The sequence below is a fragment of the Scyliorhinus torazame genome, chromosome 5 (assembly GCF_047496885.1).
Source record: "Scyliorhinus torazame isolate Kashiwa2021f chromosome 5, sScyTor2.1, whole genome shotgun sequence".
Classification (NCBI taxonomy): domain Eukaryota; kingdom Metazoa; phylum Chordata; class Chondrichthyes; order Carcharhiniformes; family Scyliorhinidae; genus Scyliorhinus; species Scyliorhinus torazame.
In genome coordinates, this window is record NC_092711.1 from 118,176,113 (window position 1) to 118,199,673 (window position 23,561).

General features: G+C 47.6%; 1 protein-coding gene and 1 non-coding gene across 3 annotated transcripts; one reads left to right on the plus strand and one right to left on the minus strand.

Annotated features, from left to right (window-relative positions):
- Positions 1-1,835: 1,835 nt before the first annotated feature.
- Positions 1,836-17,494, plus strand: LOC140421685 (uncharacterized). 2 transcript variants are annotated; one of them, XM_072506486.1, is made up of 3 exons: positions 1,836-1,973; positions 5,206-5,312; positions 14,849-17,494. In XM_072506486.1, the coding sequence occupies exon 3, from the start codon at positions 15,282-15,284 to the stop codon at positions 16,638-16,640; it is 1,359 nt and encodes a 452-aa protein (XP_072362587.1). In that variant the 5' UTR covers positions 1,836-1,973; positions 5,206-5,312; positions 14,849-15,281; the 3' UTR covers positions 16,641-17,494. The 2 variants fall into 2 exon arrangements, with proteins under 2 accessions (XP_072362587.1, XP_072362586.1); XM_072506485.1 differs by having other exon boundaries at positions 1,836-1,965.
- On the minus strand, positions 3,076-3,148 carry trnak-uuu (transfer RNA lysine (anticodon UUU)). The gene has a single exon. It is a non-coding gene; the product is annotated as a tRNA-Lys (tRNA).
- Positions 17,495-23,561: the final 6,067 nt, after the last annotated feature.

Consider the following 23,561-nt stretch of genomic DNA (forward strand, 5'->3'; position numbering starts at 1 on the left):
AGATAGGATGTATAATCATCTGGAAAGGAATAATTTGATTAGAAATCGTCAATACGGTTTTGTGAAGGGTAGGTCGTGCCTCACAAACATTATTGAGTTCTTTGAGAAGGTGACCAAACAGGTGGATGAGGGTAAAGCAGTTGATGTGGTGTATATGGATTTCAGTAAAGCGTTTGATAAGGTTCCCCATGGTAGGCTACTGCAGAAAATACGGAGGCATGGGATTCAGGGTGATTTAGCAGTTTGGATTAGAAATTGGCTAGCTGGAAGAAGACAAAGAGTGGTGGTTGATGGGAAATGTTCAGGCTGGAGTCCAGTTATTGGGGTGTACCACAAGGATCTGCTTTGGGGCCACTGCTGTTTGTCATTTTTATAAATGACCTGGAGGAGGCGTAGAAGGATGGGTGAGTAAATTTGCAGATGCCACTAAAGTCGGTGGAGTTGTGGACAATGCGGAAGGATGTTACAAGTTACAGAGGGACATAGATAAGCTGCAGCGCTGGGCTGAGAGGTGGCAAATGGAGTTTAATGCAGAAAAGTGTGAGGTGATTCATTTTGGAAGGAATAACAGGAAGACAGAGTACTGGGTTAATGGTAAGATTCTTGGCAGTGTGGATGAGCAGAGAGATCGCGGTGTCCATGTACATAGATCCCTGAAAGTTGCCACGGGTTGAGATGGTTGTTAAGAAGGCATACGGTGTGTTAGCGTTTATTGGTAGAGGGATTGAATTTCGGAGCCATGAGGTCATGTTGCAGCTGTACAAAACTCTGGTGCGGCAGCATTTGGAGTATTGCGTGCAATTCTGGTTGCCGCATTATAGGAAGGATGTGGAAGCATTGGGAAGGGTGCAGAGGAGATTTACCAGAATGTTACCTGGTATGGAGGGAAGATCTTATGAGGAAAGGCTGAGAGACTTAAGGTTAGTTTCGTTAGAGAGAAAGTTAAGAGGTGACTTAATTGAGGCATCTAAGATGATCAGAGGATTGGATAGGGTGGACAGTGAGAGCCTTTTTCCTCGGATGGTGATGTCTAGCACGAGGGGACATAGCTTTAAATTGAGGGGAGATAGATATAAGACAGATGTCAGAGGTAGGTTCTTTACTCAGAGAGTAGTAAGGGCGTGGAATGCCTTGCCTGCAACAGTACTGGACTCGCCAACACTAAGGGCATTCAAATGGTCTTTGGATGGACATAAAGACGATAGCCAATAGTGTAGATGGGCTTTAGAGTGGTTTCACAGGTCGGCGCAACATCGAGGGCCGTAGGACCTGTACTGTGCTGTAATGTTCTATGTTCTCCTCTGCCTGGGTTCAGTTCTCCAGCTCCTGTCTGCAGACTGACAAAAAAACCAATGGGTCTTATTGGGGGGTTTGGGTTCTCCCCATCGTCCCCGCTCCCAGAGGCTCCCATTCAGCCTCTGAGAGCCGCATTCGCTCTCACTGCGGCTGCGCTCAGCCAGGAGCAGCACCGCGCATGCACCGCACAGAGAGGCGACTTCCGGGGGCGGGACATTCTGACGCCTGCGCGTTATGGCTCCTGTGATCGAGATAGGGCATATTCGTCCGCGCCTGGCATTCCGGGTAGTCTTATCCGCCATTATTCCGTTAAGTTCCTCAGGGTGATAAATAGGTTCCGGCACTTTTGATACAGTTCGGTGTCAGTACCGAATGGGGCGGCCGAGGCGAGGTTGGTGTTTTTCTCTCTGATTGGCCTCTGTTAACGGCTGTCATCTGTTTCGGAGGCGATATTCAGCAGGACGCCTGCGCGGCCGCCATCTTTCTCAAGTGCAGCAGGGCGCATGTGCGGCCGTCGTTGACCCGGAAGCCGGAAGAGAGAATCTTGTGAAATTCCTTTGGAAACTCCTTTCGAAATAGGAGGATTTACTAACGGGAACTTCAAACCAAACATCACATCATCCTCTGACTGAGTTACTCGATTCATCAGGACCTGAAAATCATTGGGAGGTAAAATGGTTTGTCTGTTCTGTCCGTGGATAAAGATTTCAGATATCAGAGTGACTGGGAAAATTTAAATGACCATTCCAGGTTAAATTTGAGACTAATTACACCGATCTCATTGGGGAAGTTAAATAATTTGCTGTTGTACTCTTATGTATGCAGGTAAATTTTAAAATGACCACATTAGCATACTTGGCAGCTAAACTGGGCAAACTGCTGACCTTGTTAGTAGTGAGAGTTACTGTCCCAGATTTTATTAAAGTTTGTTGTTCCTGTTGCATTTCATTCAGTTCATCGTGGCTACAAAGTAGGTATTCAGCCTAAACTCAATTTCCAGATTGTGGTCTGTAGCTTTTTACGTTACACCAATTCAAATGTCTATCTGAATACTTTTTAAATGTTATTAGGGTTTCTGCCATCATTTCAGGCAGCATGTCACAGATCTTCACCACCCTCTAAACCTCCTAGTCCTTCCCTAAATCTCTGCCGCCTTTTATATGTATCTCTCAACCAAAGGGAATCGGACCTTCCTATCCAATCTATTTAGATCCCTCTGAATTTAAAAAATATATAAATTTATATATTTTTCCAATTAAGGGGCAATTTAATTTGGCCAAGCCACCTAACCTGCACATATTTGGGTTATGGGGGTGAAACCCACACAGAAAATGGGAGAAAGTGCAAACCCCTTACAGACTGTGACCCAGGGCCAGGATCGAACCCGGGTCCCCAGCACGCAGGCACACAACCACTGTGCCACCATGAAACACCAGAATTTTATACATTTAGAATCTTTACTATTGTCACAAGTAGGCTTACATTAACACTGCAATGAAGTTACTGTGAAAATCCCCATAATCGCATTCAGGCACCTATTCAGGTACACAGAGGGAGAATTCAGAATGTCCAATTCACCTAACAAGCATGTCTATTGGGACTTGTGGGAGGAAACCCATACAGACACTGGGAGAACCAGTAGACTCTACGCAGACAGTGTCCCAAGTGGGAATTGAACCCCAGGACCCTGGCGCTGTGAAGCAACCGTGCTAAACACTGTGGTACCGTGCCACCCAAAAAACAGTTGAGCTCAATGTTCTCAGATTAAAGAAGCTGAAGCGCCCAACGTGGGTCTTGAATCCACGGCCCTGGGATTAAAAGTCCCATGCTCTACCGACTGAGCTAGCCAGGCTGCTTTTCACAATTTCATTTTGGTCTCCCCTCAGTCTTTTCTGTTCCAAAGAAAACAGCCCCAGTTTATCCAAACTTTCCTCTGAGCAAACATTTTCAATTTCTGGTCAATGTTCTTAAATCTCCTCTGTACTCTCTCTGGTGCAATCTTCCTGTGCACAGGAATCTAGCTCTGGCCTAACTTGTCCTGTCCTGCCATTTATCATGTAATCCTTTGCCTTGTTTTCCCTCCAGCTTTCTTCCTCACTATCACTAGTGTTTAATCATTTTTGTGTCACATGTAAACTTCTTATTCATGTTCCTACATTTAAATCAATGATGTAAACCAGGAGTGAAGGGCCCAGTACTGATTCCTTTGAAACCGGCACTGGAAACAGCCCTTTGATTTTCTCTATTCTTTATGGGATGTGAGTGTCATGGGCAAACCAGCTTGGTTGCCCATTCCTAATTGCCCTTAAACTGAGTGGCTTGCTAGGCAATTCAGAATTAACAACATTTCAGTGAGTTGGCTAGATCAGGTAACACAGGTACAGACTCGATGGGCCGAATGGTCTCCTTTTGCACTGTAGATTCTATGATTAATTCCGACCTTGGGTCACTGTCTCTGTGGAGTTTTCCTGCGACTGCGTAGATTTCCTTTCCGGGTGCTCTGGTTTCCTCCCACAGTCCAAGAATGTGCAGATGAGGTGGATTGGCTGTGCTAAATTGTCCCTGGGAGGTGTTACGGGGATAGGGTGGGGAATTTGCCAAGATAGGGTGCTCTTTCAGAGGGTTGCTACGGACTCGATGGGCCGAATGGCCTCCTTCTGCACTGGGGGGATTCTATGATTCTACATTGGACCCAATGATGTGTTCACTCACACACTTCAGCCTGACTCTTATTATGGGAACAGACACTGTGTTTGTTACTCTCAAAGTGAGTGAATCCTTTGCTGTTTCTCCTCTGGGCCCTATCTCCACTATTATTGTCTAATTGTCCCACTGAGACTCTCACTGTTATTATTGGACAATCAGCGCAGTCTGAGTCTGGCTGTTCTCACCATCTGTAACTGTCACAATGCCTGGGTGATTGATGGCAGCTCCGGACCAATAGGAGGTGGAGCGGCAGGACTGGAGGACCGACCGAGAGCGGCTAGTCCTCCAACCAATCGGAGTGAATGAGGGGCGGGGCCCACTGTGATTGAAGCATGCGCTGTGTGGGTAATGGAGATGCAGAAGGGCTGTGTCTTCAGATCTGAAATCAGTGCGAGGCGATTAACAATATGGAGGGAGCGAGAGATCGTGGGGGTGGGCGGAAATGTCGTGTAGAACTGTTGTAAGCCGCAAACTTCGGAAGAGAGTTCACGGTTGTTTATAAATATGAGAAATGCCAATAAAACGTTTTTTTTTTATAAAGGAAAAGAGTTTCCGGTACCCAGTTTGTACTGAGCGGAGCTACGGCTCCTCATGCTCGGGTTAATGACCGCCATCTTTATTGGATGTGCATCAGGGCGCATGCGCGTTTGTCATCTTTGTCGGGGCGATGTTTCAGTGAGTGGGAGGAGCCTGTTCCCCATTGTTCAGAATGGAGGCAACTTGTCCATCAAACTGCCTCACCCTTTGAGTCCCAATGTCTTATTGATGATGCAAAGCGGTGGCAGAGATGGAAAGGAAGCCAAGCCTGGTCTCCGGATTTCACTGTCTTATTGGACATTCTGTCCCATGTGTTGAAAACTCTGCGGCTCTGTTCAGCCACATGAAGACCCAGGGTAGCAATTCACAACCCTGAGTCAACAACACCCTCAAATCAGGGGACTGCTGATGACAAGAGGGTCAGTGTGCAGCGGGTGTGGGGGGGGGGGGGGGGGCATGTGCGATCATTCTGGACCAGGGAGCAGGAGGAGAGAATGTTGTGAATTTCTATCCTGGACTGAAAGTGATTAATTTTGGAAACTCCTTTTTACAGGGGATTAGTAGGGAAGGATTTACACTCCGCAAATACAAACCGGGAGAAATATTTATCTTTCCTGAATTTTATTTCTGGACTGACAGTGATGCCTTTGTAATCTTCTTTCACAGGGACTTAGCTAGGGTTTCGCAGACAGGAAATTCACAACCAATCCTCACATCAAATTCTGACAGCACCATTCGTGTTATCAGGACCTGGAGATCATCGACCTTTGTGTGTAAGGATTGAATTCCATATCATTATCACTCACTCTGTAAAATTTCTTCCTCAATCCTCCCTGTAGATCTTGCTCACAATCTTAAATCTGTGTCCCAGCACGGTAGCATTGTGGATAGCACAATTGCTTCACAGCTCCAGGGTCCCGGGTTCGATTCCGGCTTGGGTCACTGTCTGTGCGGAGTCTGCACATCCTCCCCGTGTGTGCGTGGGTTTCCTCCGGGTGCTCTGGTTTCCTCCCACAATCCAAAGATGTGCAGGTTAGGTGGATTGGCCATGATAAATTGCCCTTAGTGTCCAAAATTGCCCTTAGTGTTGGGTGGGGTTACTGGGTTATGGGGATAGGGTGGAGGTGTTGACCTTGGGTAGGGTGCTCTTTCCAAGAGCCGGTGCAGACTCGATGGGCCGAATGGCCTCCTTCAGCACTGTAAATTCTATGATAAATTCTATGATAATTCTTTTACAATCTACTGATGGGAACAGATTGATTTATCTTTTTTCCTGGTTTGCTGTTATCGTTTCCGGTGCCTGGGTCATGCCAGATGGTCTGTCCAGGTTCCACTCCGTTATTGTGTATTTATAGCGGTTGAATGGGCTTGGACCAGTCCATTTCCAGATCCAGTACACAGGTCAAGTCTCCGCCAAGTGAGACTTCCGGGTGCGGCGATGACCAGCTGAGTCGCACATTTCGGCAGCTCCCTGTGAAACGGACTTTTGGGCTCTTGATAGGAGCCCCAACGGCAATTTTGACGGCTAAAAACACTGTGCGGTAAACCAGAAGGGAATCCCCCCTGGATACGGATGGAAAAAGGAGAGGGAAGTGGCCAGATTGCAGTGGATCCTTTAGAACAGCGGCAAGGAAGGCAAGCAAAAACCAAGATGGCGTCGGAAGGTGGCAGTTTAACATGGGGCCCTGAACAACAAGAGTTCTTGAAATGCTGTGTGGAAGAGATCAAAAAGGAAATGAAGAAAGAGCTGTTGGCCCCGATACTACAGGCGATCGAAGGGCTAAAGGAGGAACAAAAGACCCAGGAGCGGGAGCTTCGGGTCGTGAAGGCAAAGGCAGCCGAGAATGAGGACGATATACAGGGCCTGGTGGTGAAGACGGAGACGCAGGAGGCACATCAGAAACGATGTGTGGAAAGGTTGGAGGCACTGGAAAACAACGCAATGAGGAACAACCTGAGGATTCTTGGTCTTCCTGAAGGTGTGGAGGGAGCGGACATCGGGGCATATGTGAGCACGATGCTGCACTCGTTAATGGGAGCGGAGGCCCCGGCAGGTCCGTTGGAGGTGGAGGGAGCATACCGAGTGATGGCGCGAGGACCGAGAGCAGGAGAAATTCCCAGAGCCATAGTGGTGAGATTCCTCCGTTTTAAGGATAGAGAAATGGTCCTTGGATGGGCGAAGAAAACTCGGAGTAGTAAATGGGAGAACGCGGTGATCCGCGTTTATCAAGACTGGAGTGCGGAGGTGGCGAGAAGGAGGGCGAGCTTTAATCGGGCCAAGGCGGTGCTTCATAAAAAGAAGATAAAATTTGGAATGCTGCAACCGGCAAGACTGTGGGTCACATATCGAGAGAGGCACCACTACTTTGAGACGGCGGATGAAGCGTGGACTTTTATTGTGGAAGAAAAACTGGAATGAGCGGGTTATTAAAAAGAACGTTTGAACAAAGTGGTGGGGCGAATGTGGGGGGCAAAGAGGGGTTTTATGTACTAATCCTGCGATGCGGTAACTTTTCTCTCTCCCACAGGTGGTGATGGGGGGAGGAGGGGAGGTGGAGGAGATGGGGCGTTGGCCATTGGGGGCGGGGCCAAGGGAGAAGCGCGGGCTTGGTTCCCGCGCTATGATAATCATGGCGGGAATAGAGAAGCAGGAAGGAGGGGGCGTCGCACGGTGCGAGCCGAGGTCACGGGGGGAAGCCGAGGTCAGCCAGAGTTTGCTGACTTCTGGGAGCAACATGGGGGGAGTAATTACGCTAGCGGGGGGGGTGGGAGGGGGGAATTACTGGGTTGCTGCTGCTGGGGAGAGGGGGGAGCTGGTATGGGAGAGGATGGGCGGGGGGGCACCGCCTGGGGGAGATACAGCTGCGTGGGAACCGGGTGAGGAGCTGGAAAAAGGTGATGGCTAATCGACAAGGGGGGGGGGTAGGAAGCCCCCCAACTCGGCTGATCACGTGGAACGTGAGAGGGCTGAACGGGCCGATAAAGAGGGCACGGGTACTCGCACACCTTAAGAAACTTAAGGCAGATGTGGTTATGTTACAGGAAACGCACCTGAAACTGATAGACCAGGTTAGGCTACGCAAAGGATGGGTGGGGCAGGTGTTCCATTCGGGGCTAGATGCGAAAAACAGGGGGGTGGCTGTATTAGTGGGGAAGCGGGTAATGTTCGAGGCAAAGACTATAGTGGCGGATAACGGGGGCAGATACGTGATGGTGAGTGGCAAACTACAGGGGGAGACGGTGGTTTTGGTAAACGTATATGCCCCGAACTGGGATGATGCCAATTTTATGAGGCGGATGCTAGGACGCATTCCGGACCTAGAGATGGGAAAGCTGATAATGGGGGGAGATTTTAATACGGTGTTGGAACCAGGGCTGGATAGGTCGAAGTCCAGGACTGGAAGGAGGCCGGCAGCAGCCAAGGTACTTAAAGATTTTATGGAGCAGATGGGAGGTGTAGACCCGTGGAGATTTAGCAGACCTAGGAGTAAGGAGTTCTCATTTTTCTCCAATGTCCATAAAGTCTACTCGCGAATAGACTTTTTTGTGCTGGGTAGGGCATTGATCCCGAAGGTGAGGGGAACGGAGTATACGGCTATAGCCATTTCGGATCACGCTCCACACTGGGTGGACTTGGAGATAGGGGAGGAAACAGGAGGGCGCCCACCCTGGAGAATGGACATGGGACTAATGGCAGATGAGGGTGTGTGTCTAAGGGTGAGGGGGTGCATTGAAAAGTACTTGGAACTCAATGATAATGGGGAGGTCCAGGTGGGAGTGGTCTGGGAGGCGTTGAAGGCGGTGGTTAGAGGGGAGCTGATATCAATAAGGGCACATAAAGGGAAGCAGGAGAGTAAGGAACGGGAGCGGTTGCTGCAAGAACTTTTGAGGGTGGACAGACAATATGCGGAAGCACCGGAGGAGGGACTGTACAGGGAAAGGCAAAGGCTACATGTAGAATTTGACTTGCTGACTACAGGCACTGCAGAGGCACAATGGAGGAAGGCACAGGGTGTACAGTACGAATATGGGGAGAAGGCGAGCAGGTTGCTGGCACACCAATTGAGGAAAAGGGGAGCAGCGAGGGAAATAGGGGGAGTGAGGGATGAGGAAGGAGAGATGGAGCGGGGAGCGGAGAGAGTGAATGGAGTGTTCAAGACATTTTATAAAAAATTATATGAAGCTCAACCCCCGGATGGGAGGGAGAGAATGATGGGCTTCTTGGATCGGCTGGAATTTCCCAAGGTGGAAGAGCAGGAAAGGGTGGGACTGGGAGCACAGATCGAGGTAGAAGAAGTGGTGAAAGGAATTAGGAGCATGCAGGCGGGAAAGGCCCCGGGACCGGATGGATTCCCAGTCGAATTCTATAGAAAATATGTGGACTTGCTCGCCCCGGTACTGATGAGGACCTTTAATGAGGCAAAGGAAAGGGGACAACTGCCCCCGACTATGTCTGAAGCAACGATATCGCTTCTCTTAAAGAAGGAAAAGGACCCGCTACAATACGGGTCCTATAGACCTATTTCCCTCCTAAATGTAGATGCCAAGATCCTGGCCAAGGTAATGGCAATGAGAATGGAGGAATGTGTCCCGGGGGTGGTCCACGAGGACCAAACTGGGTTTGTGAAGGGGAGACAGCTGAACATGAATATACGGAGGTTGTTAGGGGTAATGATGATGGCCCCACCAGAGGGAGAAACGGAGATAGTAGTGGCGATGGATGCCGAGAAAGCATTTGATAGAGTGGAGTGGGATTATTTGTGGGAGGTGTTGAGGAGATTTGGTTTTGGAGAGGGGTATGTTAGATGGGTGCAGCTGTTGTATAGGGCCCCAGTGGCGAGCGTGGTCACGAATGGACGGGGATCTGCATATTTTCGGCTCCATAGAGGGACAAGGCAGGGATGCCCTCTGTCCCCATTATTGTTTGCACTGGCGATTGAGCCCCTGGCGATAGCATTGAGGGGTTCCAAGAAGTGGAGGGGAGTACTTAGGGGAGGAGAAGAGCACCGGGTATCTTTGTATGCGGACGATTTGCTACTATACGTGGCGGACCCGGCGGAGGGGATGCCAGAAATAATGCGGATACTTGGGGAGTTTGGGGATTTTTCAGGGTATAAATTGAACATGGGGAAAAGTGAGTTGTTTGTGGTGCATCCAGGGGAGCAGAGTAGAGAAATAGAGGACCTACCGTTGAGGAAGGTAACAAGGGACTTTCGTTACCTGGGGATCCAGATAGCTAAGAATTGGGGCACATTGCATAGGTTAAATTTAATGCGGTTGGTGGAACAGATGGAGGAGGATTTCAAGAGATGGGATATGGTATCCCTGTCAATGGCAGGGAGGGTGCAGGCGGTTAAGATGGTGGTCCTCCCGAGATTCCTCTTTGTGTTTCAGTGCCTCCCGGTGTGATTACGAAGGCTTTTTTTAAAAGGATTGAAAAGAGCATCATGGGTTTTGTGTGGGCCGGGAAGACCCCGAGAGTGAGGAAGGGATTCTTACAGCGTAGCAGGGATAGGGGGGGTTGGCACTACCGAGCCTAAGTGAGTATTATTGGGCCGCTAATATTTCAATGGTGAGTAAGTGGATGGGAGAGGAGGAGGGAGCGGCGTGGAAGAGATTAGAGAGGGCGTCCTGTAGGGGGACTAGCCTACAGGCTATGGTGACAGCCCCATTGCCGTTCTCACCGAGGAACTACACCACAAGCCCGGTGGTGGTGGCTACACTGAAGATTTGGGGACAGTGGAGACGGCATAGGGGAAAGACTGGAGCCTTGGGGGGGGTCCCCGATAAGAAACAACCATAGGTTTGCCCCGGGGGGAATGGATGGGGGATATGGAATGTGGCAAAGAGCAGGAATAACGCAACTGAAAGATCTGTTTGTGGATGGGAAGTTCGCGAGTCTGGGAGCGCTGACCGAGAAATATGGGTTGCCCCAAGGGAATGCATTCAGGTATATGCAACTGAGGGCTTTTGCGAGGCAACAGGTGAGGGAATTCCCGCAGCTCCCGACACAAGAGGTGCAGGACAGAGTGATCTCAAAGACATGGGTGGGGGATGGTAAGGTGTCAGATATATATAGGGAAATGAGGGACGAAGGGGAGACTATGGTAGATGAACTAAAAGGGAAATGGGAAGAAGAGCTGGGGGAGGAGATCGAGGAGGGGCTGTGGGCAGATGCCCTAAGCAGGGTAAACTCGTCGTCCTCGTGTGCCAGGCTAAGCCTGATTCAGTTTAAGGTATTACACAGGGCACATATGACTGGAGCACGGCTCAGTAAATTTTTTGGGGTGGAGGATAGGTGTGCGAGGTGCTCGAGAAGCCCAGCGAATCATACTCATATGTTTTGGTCATGCCCGGCACTACAGGGGTTTTGGATGGGGGTGACAAAGGTGCTTTCAAAAGTAGTAGGAGTCCGGGTCGAACCAAGCTGGGGGTTGGCTATATTTGGGGTTGCACAAGAGCCGGGAGTGCAGGAGGCGAGAGAGGCCGATGTTTTGGCCTTTGCGTCCCTAGTAGCCCGGCGCAGGATATTGCTAATGTGGAAAGAAGCCAAGCCCCAGGGGGTGGAGACCTGGATAAATGACATGGCGGGGTTTATAAAGCTAGAGCGGATTAAGTTCGTCCTAAGGGGGTCGGCTCAAGGGTTCACCAGGCGGTGGCAACCGTTCGTCGAATACCTCGCAGAAAGATAGACGGAATGGGAAAAAGAAGGCAGCAGCAGCAGCCCAGGATCGGGGGGGGGGGGGGGGGGGAGGGGAGAGGAGGAACCAGAAGGACTCTCAGGGTTGTTAATATATACTGTATAGTATGTATAGGTCGTTGCTACAGATAATTATATATTGGACTGTTAAATTATATTTTTGGAGAGTGTTACTTGTGACAAGGCAGTTGCCAATTAGGGCTAGTTTTTATTTTTGTTATTTATTATATATTCATTTTTTGTTTATAAAATAGGTCATTGTTATTTGTGTTGTTATAATATTGTGTAAAGGATGCACAATGTACTGTGTTGGTTGACCAAAAATTTTCAATAAAATATTTAATAAAAAAAAAAGTCTCCGCCAAGCATTGATTGACGTGTATCCAGGTCTGGGATGGATCCCAACCATTTTTTTTTTTTTTACAAATGCCAGATCGGCCCAGTTTGGGGCTTAGTCATTCACTAGCACCCAAGGACCCACTGACCACCACGTAACTCTCATTAGTGTCCGCAATGATCCCAGTGACCGAAAGAGGAATCTTTATTGATTAGAATTGCAGCAGCTCGAGCCCTTCGTCAAAGCCCGAGTGAAACACTTGGCTCACCCCTCCGCAGTCTGGTCTGATCTCTAACCCGCAAGTGAGTCTCCTGCAAGAACACCACACCAGCATTTCGATTCTTTAGGTGACGAAAACCCTTGACCTTCACTGGTCCACTCAATCCCCTTGCATTCCAGGTGACCAGCTGAATCAAGGGTCTCTGCACCAGCCCCCATCACGGAATCAGCCATTTCCACCGTGAGGGACTATCCAGCAAATCTTCAAAAAGTACAGGCCAAGGGTCCACCCAAGATGACCGCCACGCAAACACATCTTCAGAGTATAACAAGAACAGTTTTATAGTCATCACCAGCAAACTGACCCCCCTCCCCCATTTTTCACCAATGCCCCACCTAGGCTCACGAATCTAAAACCAAGAAAATAAAAACAACAATATTGCCCACTTCGAGAATAAAACATACTTCAGAATGCAGTCCCTGACTAGACTCAATTTCCAACGCACCCCCCCCCATAGATCTACGTTGTGCTTTGTAAAGAAAATCTCTTATTCTATCAGAAAATGTCAAAAACTATATACAGGATATCACAACACCCACCCCACCCCACAGGGAACGTAGACCGTGTCCAATCCAGATAACTGGACCCCAGTCCATGCTTTACAATAAAGGCATTCGCCTCCTCCAGTGTCGCTGAATGGAATTCTTTGGACTCATTTGTCACCCACAGCTTTGCCGGGTATACCACCCCGAATCAAACTCCTTTCTTACACAGAGCAGCCGGAACCTTATTAAAGGCCGCTCGCTTCCTCACCAGCTCGGCTCCCTCATCCTGGTAAATCCTCACTCGGATAACTGAGTGAATCCCTTCCCACACTCAGAACAGGTGAATGGTCTGTCGCTGGTGTGACTACGGTGATGAGTCCCCAGCTCACATGGGGACTTGAATCCATTCCCACAGTCCCCACATGAAAAATGAAATGAAAATCGCTTATTGTCACAAGTAGGCTTCAAATGAAGTTACTGTGAAAAACCCCTCGTCGCCACATTCCGGCGCCTGTTCAGGAGGCTGGTACGGGAATTGAACCCGGGCTGTTGGCCTGCCATGGTCTGCTTTAAAAGCCAGCTATTTAGCCCTGTGCTAAACCAGCTCCTATTTCCACGGTACGTTTGATGATCAGTTGAATAATAAACTTTATTAGTGTCACAAATAGGCTTACATTAATACTGCAATGGTGACTGAGAAAATCCCTTAGTCACCATACTCTGGCGCCTTTTTTCGGGTACTCGGAGGGAGAATTCAGAATGTCCAAATCACCAAACAAGCACGTTTTTGGGGACTTGTGGGAGGAAACAGGAACACGCGGAGGAAAGCCACACAGACACTGGGAGAGCGTGCAGACTCCGCACAGACAATAACCCTAGCAGGGAATCGAACCCAGGTCCCTGGTGCTGTGAATCGACAATGCTACCCGCTGTGCTATCGTGGTGCCCTTGTCTCCACAGAAGCATGAGTAGGGTCTCTCCCTGCTCTGAATGGTGTGATGTTTCAGATTGCGCAGTACCAATGACAACTCAGGGTTCAGGTGGTAGGGTGGAAATCCTCAGCCGGTCAAATTTGGTCGGGTGAGTCATGAGGGAGGGATGGAGCCGGCGGATGGGTCAGTCGGCTTCATAAACACTCCGTGTAGCCCGAAGCCCCGAATACGAAGCTAGGATACAGCAGTTGAACCGGCGAAAGCTGCTCGGTCTTTTCCCTGAGACAGGCCCGAGTGGACGAAGTGTGGGGCCGGGCGCATGCGGAGGGAGCGATAGCCCCGGCTTTGCTCCACCTCCCATTCACTCTGATTGGCTGGAGGACCAGCCGCTCATATTTGGTCTTCCAGGCCCGTCGCCTCTTCCTATTGGTCCGAACCTGCCGTCAATCAGTCCGTGGGCATTGTGAGCTGGAGCAAACCCTTCACAATCATTGTCAGCTCCCTGGTTTGCAGCTGCGGAGCTTCTCCCTCCCTCCCGGGAACAGGCCCAGGTTAATAGGCATCATCCTGCTTCAGCCACTGGAGGCTGATTCACATCAGAGGATGGGGGAGGGGGGGATAATAAATAAGAGCTTCCACTTTGCACTCAAATCAATGAGGACTCTGATCTCTGGCAAGGAAGGAAACCCTGGCAGGTGGACGGGGAGGATTCACAAACACCCGCTGGAGGCTCCAAACCCCAATAAGACCCATTGGTTTTATTGTCAGTCTGCAGGCAGGAGCTGGAGAACTGAACCCAGGCAGAGGAGAGGGAGGGAGAAAACTGGGAGTGGAGGAAAGAAATGGTGCAGATGGTGAGATGGGTTTGGATTTCAGTCCAGGGAGGAGGGAGAGTGTGTGGGATTGGGATTGACAGAGAGGAAAAAATGTTCCAGAGAAACTAGAATTGTCTGTTCAGAATTTCTATCCTGGACTGACAGTGATGGCTTTTGTAAACTTCTTTCACAGGGGGTTAGAATTGGAGAATTTGCACAGAACAAACTGAACCCAACAGAAAAGTTTGTCTCTTCGCGAATTCTATCCTGCATTGACTTTTGAGTGATGACTTTTGTAACATGAGAGATTACAGCTCTCAGGAAAGTTTAAATGGAGTGGGGCCTTTTTTCTATCGACAACAACAAATTAAGCAGTGACCTGCTATAAATCTTTTAAATTATCAGTAGTTTGGAGAGGGGCAATGTGAGAGAGTGACCATCAATAAACAACAAGTCATAAATACAAGATAATTACGAATAAATCCAAGGGGGCAATACGGACAAATTTATTTATCACAGGCTCAGAATGTGCAACTCATTACCATGGAAAGGAGTTGAGGAAAGTGCTGAGATGTTTTCAAAAGGAAACGGGACAAGCACATGAGAGAAAATGGAATCGAAAATCAGCTGAAAGGCTGAGATGAGATAGGCGTGACAGTCGGAGATGTGTGCCGAGTATTGAAAGCAGCAGAATCTGTGACAGAATGGCCTGTTTGTGTCTTATATATTCACAGTGATTGAATGTAATCTCCTTTGACAGAATATTTGCAGATGCAAACATCATGTCGAGATCTGACAGAGTCACTTGATTCATCAGGACCGGCCTTTCAACGTGGAAGGAGAAATGTTTGTCTGTTTTGTCTCTCGGAAAAAAGTTCAACAATCACTGTGATTGGGAAAGCACCGAGACACAGACATCTAAGTAATTTTCCACAGTTAGCTGGAACTGAGCTTCAACCAATCACACAGCATGAAATTAAATTGCAGCATTTACATTAGGGAGACACCGTACTCCGGCTTCAACTGATGATCCAAGCTGGAGAGACATAAGGACATTCACACCGAAGGAATCAAGAAGCAGCAATAGGACATTCAGCCCCGTGAGCCTGTACCACCATTTAATAACATCACGGCTGATCTGACAGTGACCTCAAATCTGCATCCCACCTACACCTGATAACCTGTTAATAACCATGGAGAAACCGTGGAAATGTGGGGACTGTGGGATGGGATTCAATTACCCGTCTGAATTGGAAACTCATCGACGTATTCACACTGGGGAAAGGCCGTTCACCTGCTCCGTGTGTGGGAAGGGATCCACTACGTTATCCAACCTTATCACACACCAGCATGTTCATACTGACCAGAGACCGTTTAAATGTGCTGACTGTGAGAAGAGCTTTAAAAGCAGAAAGGATTTACTGACACATCAACGCACTCACACTGGGGAGAGGCCGTTCACCTGCTCCATGTGTGGGAAGGGATTCACTCAGTCATCACACCTCCTGAAACACCAACTTGTTCATAATGATGAGAGACCGTTTAAATGTTCCGACTGTGAGAAGAGCTTCAAAAGCAGAAAGGATTTACTGATACATCAACGTACTCACACTGGAGAGAGGCCGTTCACCTGCTCCGTGTGTGGGAAGGGATTCATTCGGTCATCCGACCTCCTGAAACATCAACTTGTTCATAATGATGAGAGACCGTTTAAATGTTCTGACTGTGAGAAGAGCTTCAAAAGCAGAAAGGATTTACTGATACATCAACGTACTCACACTGGAGAGAGGCCGTTCACCTGCTCCATATGTGGGAAGGGATTCATTCGGTCATCCGACCTCCTGAAACATCAACTTGTTCACACTGATCAGAGACCTTTTAAATGTGCTGACTGTGAAAAGAGCTTTAAAAGCAGAATGGATTTATTGTTACATCACCGCACTCACACTGGGGAGAGGCCATTCACCTGTCTGGAATGTGGGAAGGGTTTTAATGATTTGTCAAACCTCCGGACTCACCATCAGGTTCACTCTGACCAGAGACCGTTTAAATGTGCTGACTGTGAGAAGAGCTATAAAAGCAGAAAGAATTTACTGATACATCAACGCACTCACACTGGGGAGAGGCCATTCACCTGCTCCGTGTGTGGGACGGGATTCACTCAGTCAACACTCCTCCTGAGACACCAACCTGTTCATACTGATCAGAGACCTTTTAAATGTGCTGACTGTGAGAAGAGCTTTAAAAGTAAAAGCTGTTTGCTGTTACATCAACGCACTCACACTGGGGAGAGGCCATTCACCTGCTCCGTGTGTGGGAAGGGATTCATTTGTTCATCCCAGCTTCTGAGACACCAGCGAGTTCACACTGGACAGAGACCGTATTCTTGCACCGTGTGTGACAAGAAATTCACTCAGTCATCCCACCTGACTTCACACCAATTTGTTCACACTGACCAGAAACCTTTTAAATGTTCTGATTGTGAAAAGAGATTTAAAAGTAAACGGCATCTGCTGAAACACCAGCAAGTTCACACTGAAACAGAATCATAGAATTTACAGAGCAGAAGGAGGGCATTCGGCCCATCGAGTGCACCGGCCCTTGCAAAGAGCTCCTTACTTCAGCCCATACCTCCAACCTAACCCATAACCCCACCTCACCTTTTTGGACACTCAGGGCAATTTAGCGTGGCCGATCCATCTAACCTGCACATCTTTGGACTGTGGGGGGGGAAACCGGAGCACCCGGAGGAAACCCACACAGACACTGGGACAACGCGCAGACTCCGCACAGCCAGTGACCCAAGCCGGGAATCAAACCTGGGACCCTGGAGCTGTGAAGCAACAGTGCTAACCACTGTGCTACTGTGTCACCCACATGTGGGAGCGGTACTGGGGAGAGGTTGTTCAACCGCTCCGTGTGTGGGAGGAGATTCACTCAGTCAAACAACCTGCACAAACATCAGCAAGTTCACAGGCAACAGCAGGGTTTGGATTCAGCTGTTGTTGCTGCTGTTAGTCATATCCAGGACTGAATGATGCCTGGACGTCTGTTTCCAGTGGGGCTCCACAGTTTCCGGTATATATCAATGATTTAGACTGAAATGTATGCACCAGGATTATACAAAAGTTGCTGATGTGTTTTAGACAATGAGGGAGAAAGCCATGGACTGGGTCAGGTGGACAGAAAAGTGATAAATGGAAATTTAGATAATGGGAGGTTAGGAACACACTTCAGTTAACTCCCGATAAAAATAAGGTCACTTCAGGATAATGGAAAAAACTGATTGGTGGGGAAGCTACAAATAATCCTTTTTTAAAAAAAAAAAATAATAATAATTCAGAATACCCAATTATTATTATTTTTTCCAATTAAGGGGCAATTTAGCCTGGCCAATCCACCTAACCTGCACATCTTTGGGTTGTGGGGGTGAAACACATGCAGACATGGTGAGAATGTGCAAACTCCACACGGACGGTGACCCAGGGCCGGGATTCAAACCCGGGTCCTCAGCGCTGTAGTCCCAGTGCTAACCACTGCTCCACGTGCTGCCCTAGCTACAAATAATTCTAATAACTTTATTGAACAGTTCTCAAATGGAAAGGCACTTGACCACATTAAAACTAAGGATCTGCAATAGATGTTTGATCTAGCAAGTCATATTTAGGGCAAGGTTATAAACAGAGGGCATTCATTTAAAGTGATTAGAAAAAGAAGCAATGCTGAGCAAGGCTAGGAGAGTGGGCAAAGAAGTGGCAGATGGAATACAAAGTGGAAAAGTGTGAGGTTATGCACTTTGGAAGGAGAAATGGAGGCATAGACTATTTTCTAAATGGGAAAATGCTGAGGAAATCATGAGCACAAAGGGACTTGGGAGTCCTTGTTCAAGATTCTCTTCAGGTTAATGTGCAAGTGCACTGCAGCCCCACGGCGCCGAGGTCCCAGGTTCGATCCCGGCTCTGGGTCACTGTCTGTGTGGAGTTTGCACATTTTCCCCGTGTTTGCGTGGTCTTCGCCCCCACAACCCAAAGATGTGCAGGCTAGGTGGATTGGCCACGCTAAACTTACCCTTAATTGGAAAAAATGTGCAGGTTCAGTCGGCAGTTAGGAAGGCAAATGCAATGTATTCAGGTCGAGAGGGGTAGAATACAATATCAGGGATGTACTTCTGAGGCTATATAAGGCTCTGGTCAGACCCCATTTGGAGTATTATGAGCAGTTTTGGGCCCCATATCTAAGAAGGGTGTGTTGGCCTTGGAAAAGCTCCAGAGGAGGTTTACAAGAATGATCCCTGGAATGAAGAGCTTGTCGTATGAGGAACGGTTGAGGACTCTGGGTCTGTACTCATTGGAGTTTTGAAGTATGGGGGTATCTTATTAAAACTTATAGGATACTGCGAGGCCTGGGTAGAGTGGACATGGAGAAGATGTTTCCACTTGTTGGAAATTATTCCTTAAAACTCTCCAAAAAATGCCTTTGGCAGGAAAATCGGCAGGCATTGGAAAATATACAGAAATCGCAGCAACGTGTTCATTTTAACCGACCCTCCAGTGACCCCTACCCCCCCCTCCAATCCCGAGCAACCTGCACACCCAGATATCTAAAGTGAACCCCTGCCCTACGGAATGGCTGCCCCCCCACCCCTGCCCACACCCCTGGCCGAAACACCACAAAATGCTCACTCTTGTCTCGATTTAATTTGTACCCCGAGAAAGACCCAAACACCCGAAGCAGCTCCAATATTCCCCCTCTTGACACACTCGGTTCCAACACATATAATAACAAGTCATCTGCATACAAGGGTACCCTATGCTCTATTCACCCCCCCCCCCCCCCCGCACTATCCCTTTCCCTACCCCCAAACCTCTTAACGCAATGGCCAACGGCGGTTTTGCGATGGTCAATGGCTCAATCGCGAGAGTGCAAACAGCAGGGGGGACATAGGACATCCCTGCCTAGTCCCACGGTGGAGAGAAAAGTCTCTCGAGCTGATGTTTTTTGTGCGGACACTGGCCCCGGCTACTTATACAGTAGCTTTACCCAGTCCACAAATCATGGACCAATCCCAAACCGCTCCAGAACTGCTATCAAGTGTCCCCATTCTACTCGGTCAAACGCTTTCTCGGTGTCCAGTGCCACAACCACCTCTGTTTCCTTCCCTTCCGCTGATGCCATAACCACGTTCAATACCCTCTTAACGTTTGAAAAGAGCTGCCTCCCTCACACAAACCCCGTCTGATCTTCACCTATCACCTTCAGGAGGCACTCCTCCTGCCTACCTGCCAGTACCTTCGTTAATACCTTTGCGTTCACGTTTAAAAGTGATATGGGCCGAAACAACCCACACTCCGTCGGATCCTTATCTTTTTAAGCAACAGGGAAACCGATGCCTGCCCCAAAGTTTGTGGTAACACCCCTTCCCTATCGCCTCCTCAAATATCTCCATCATCAGGGGTGCCAGCTTATCCTGCAGACACACCAGCGAGTTCACACTGGGGAGAAGCCATTCACCTGCTCTCAGTGTGGGAAGGGATTACATAGAAAATAGGAGCAGGATGAGACCATTTGGCCCTTCGCGCCTGCTCTGCCATTCATTATGATCATGGCTTATCATCCAACTTAATAGCTTAATCCCGATTTCCCCTCTACATCCTTTGATTCCCTTCGCTCTAAGTGCTATATCTAACTGTTTCCTGAAAACATACAATGTTTTGGCCTCAACTATTTCCTGTGGTAACAAATTCCACAGGCTCACCACTCTCTGATGAAGAAATTATTCATCTCTGTCCTAAATGGTCTACCCCATGTCCTCAGACTGCGACCTCTGGTTCTGTACACTCCCACCATCGGGAAAATCTTTCCTACATCTACCCTGTCAAGTCCTGATAGAATATTATAGGTTTCTATGAGATCCCCCATTCTTCTGAACTCCAGCGAATACAATCCTAACTGATTCAATCTCTCATACATCAGTCCCACCATCCCAGGAATCAGTCTGGTAAACCTTCGCTGCACTCCCTCTAGAGCAAGAACATCCTTCCTCAGATAAGGAGACCAAAACTGCACACAATATTCCAGGTATGGCCTCGCCAAGGCCCTGTATAATGACAGCAAGATATCCCTGCTCCTGTACTGAATCCGCTCGCAATGAAGGCTAGCATATCATTTGCCATCTTTATCGCCTGCTGTAGTTGCATTCTTTCCTTCAGAGACTGGTGTACGAGGATAACCAGGTCTCGTTGCACATTTCCCTCTCCTAATTTATGACAATTCAGATAATAGTCTGCCTTCTTGTTTTGCTACCAAACTGGATAACCTTGCATTTCTCCAAATTATACTGTATCTGCCATTCATTTGCCCACTCACTCAACTTGTCCAAATCACACTGAAGGATCTCTGCAACCTCCTCAGAGCTCAGCCTCCCACACAACTTGTGTCATCTGCAAATTTGGAAATATTGTATTTTGTTCCCTCATCTAAATAGTTAGGCGATGCAGTGGTTAGCACTGCGGTCTCACGGAGCTGAGGACCAGTGTTCAATCCTGGCCCCAGGTCTCAATGTGTGAAGGGATTTTGTAATTCATTGCACTTTCTGAGACACCAACATGTTCACAACTGATTACAGGGATTGGATTCTGCTGTTATTGTTTCTGTTCTCAATTACATCCAGGACTGCATGTTGTTCATTCTGTTGGTCAATGGGGATGGTCAGAGAGTTTCTTTCTGCTGGACTGGCCGGTCCCATGTCTTCGTCTCCAATGGTCTGATTCTCTCTGAGCCTTCTTGCGAATATCTGGTTTCACATTTCGCAAGGATCAAAGAGTGAAAGGGTGTTTGGAGGTTAGAAGATGTTTCATTACCATTTCTGTTTGGTAACCCCCAAAATCATGCCACATTGCCATGAAGATGGGCTGTGGTGGTTACATGGTTCATTTGTTTAATTTATCTTGGTGCTTCTCGCATAAGAAAATTATTAGGGTACGAGGGGCAAGTTGTCTGAGGTACACTGGGAAACTACATTAAATAGTATGGTGGGAGACATGCAATCACTAATATTTATGGAATTATTACAGATTTACACGGGGATCGGTTAGCTCAGTTGGCTGGATGGCTGGTTCGTGCTGCGTGATACCAACAGCACAGGTTAAATTCCCATATCGGCTGAGGTTAGCCATGGTCTGTGTCGGTATTTATGCTTCACATGATCCTCCACCCACCCCTCTATATCTCCCATCAGCATCTCCTTCTATTCCTTTTCCCCTCATGTCTGTGTCTCGCTTTACGTTCAATGGATTCATGCTGTTCACCTCAACCACTCGCTGTGGTAACGAGATCCACATTCTCACCACTCGCTGGGTAAAGAGGTTTCTACTGAAATTCCTATTAGATTATTGAATCCCTTCATAATCTGAAAGACTTCCATCAGGTCACCCATCAGTCTTCTCTTTTCCAGAAAAAAGCAGCCCCAGCCTTTCCTGAGTGTTAAATGCTCTCAGTTCTGTATATTATGAATCTTTGTTGCACCTTATCCAGTGCCTCTATTTCCTTTTTCGAAATGGAGATCATCAATGTTGACAGAGCTCCCAGTGTAGTCGAACCATCGTTTTAAACAAGTCGAACATTTCCTCCGTACTTTTCAATTCCATCCCTCCAGAATGGAACCCTATATATGGGCTCCACACCTTAGGAAAGATATGAAGTTCTTAGAGACGGTGTAGAGGACATTTCTAAGAATGGCACCAGAGAATAGGGACTCCAGTTAGTTGGAATGACTGGAGCAGCTGAATTTCTCTCCTGAGATCACAGCATCTGGAGGGTGGTGAATGGGGCCATTTAGTCCGTTAGGATCGTGTTGGCTCTCTGTGGAGGAAGCCAGTCTGTCCATTGCCCCCTTCTTTCCCCAAATCCCTGTGGGTTATTTCTCTCAGTGCCTGTCCAATTTCTTATTCAATTCCTTCCGTCATCTCTGCATCTCCTACCTTCATAGGCAGTAGGTTCCAGGTCGTTACCACTCCCTTTACATGTACACAAGGCTGCTAGAGCACAGGGGAGTCTATTTGGCCCATTTATCCCGTGCCAGCTCTTTGTACAACGACCCATTTACCCCGTAGTTCGACTATTTTGTTTTCTTTTTCAGACTGTACCAAATTCCCTTTTGGAAGTTGCAATCCAATGAGATTCTGGCACCATTTATGGACAGTGCATTCCAAATCACAACAACTCGCTCTGTTTTACAACAAATAATTGTGCCTATGGTGTGTCTGGAGTTTCACAGAGAATTCAAAATGGTGTCAATGACGTGGTTATTACACAAAATTAAGACTCAACCTTTATCAATAAATTGGTGAGGACACTGAGTGTAATATATCCTCGCTTGCGGACAATTAGAACAAATGTACATTTCTATAAAACCTCTCACTACCACTGGACATACCTAAAGTATTTTAAAGCCATTGGAGTACTTTTGAAACATATTCACTGTTGTAATGTAGGAAGCTGTAAGTGCGCATGTGTAATCATATTTAGTTTTAAAATTGTTATTTTCATTATAAAATAAATAAAAAATTTAGAGTACCCAATTAAGTTTTTCCAATTAAGGAACAATTTAGCGTGGCCAATCCACCTACCCTGCACATCTTTGGGTTATGGGGGTGAGGCCAACAAAACCTCGGGAAGAATGTGCAAACTCCACACGGGGTGGGGATCGAACCTAGGACCTTGGCGCGTGAGGCAGCATTGCTAACCATTGTGCCACCTTGCTGCCCGTAAATTGTTATTTTCATAGTGTATTCACTGGTCTTAGTAATAAGGTCAAGGAAGCCCTTTTATATCTCTAACATGTGCCTTTCTGCAGCCATTTCACCTTCTGTACCTTTTCTACATTAACTATATATTGATTTCATCGCAAAAAACAATAATTAAATTCAAGTTTATTCAGTAGTGAACATTGATTATGATTAGTGAATTGGTGTATTTGGTAATTATATTACAATGACTAGATCTTTATTTTAAAAAATAACACGATCAACCAAAATGTTTCCAGAAACTGCAGAGCTATCAGAATTTGTTTGAAAAAATAAATTACTCGATAATTTTGAGAAGTTCCGAGATGTGGTGATAAGCCCGTATATATTACCTGTACTCAGCAGTGTGACCTCCCACCAGTAGTTGGCGTCAGGCATCAGTCAGGTGACATCCGGCTACCAGCAGAAGGTTGTCAGGCATACACAAGGCCAGTCGCACATAAGCGAGTCAAATGTAACTCTGTGATAACTTAGTTTGCATAGCATTCTGATCATTACCTTACCACGTGTACATTAATAAATCATCGTTCTGGCTAATTAACCAGCAGTTCTACAGAATCATTGCAAGACAAGATCACAGAACACAACATGAGACACCATATTCTGCCAAGAATATGTGGGCTAGGCATTGGAGTAATGGTATTGTTACTGGGCGAGTAATCCAGAGAC

Coding starts and splice junctions, on each gene's coding strand:
- LOC140421685 (XM_072506486.1), top strand. CDS start 15,282: ATGGAGAAACCGTGGAAATGTGGGGACTGTGGGATGGGATTCAATTAC.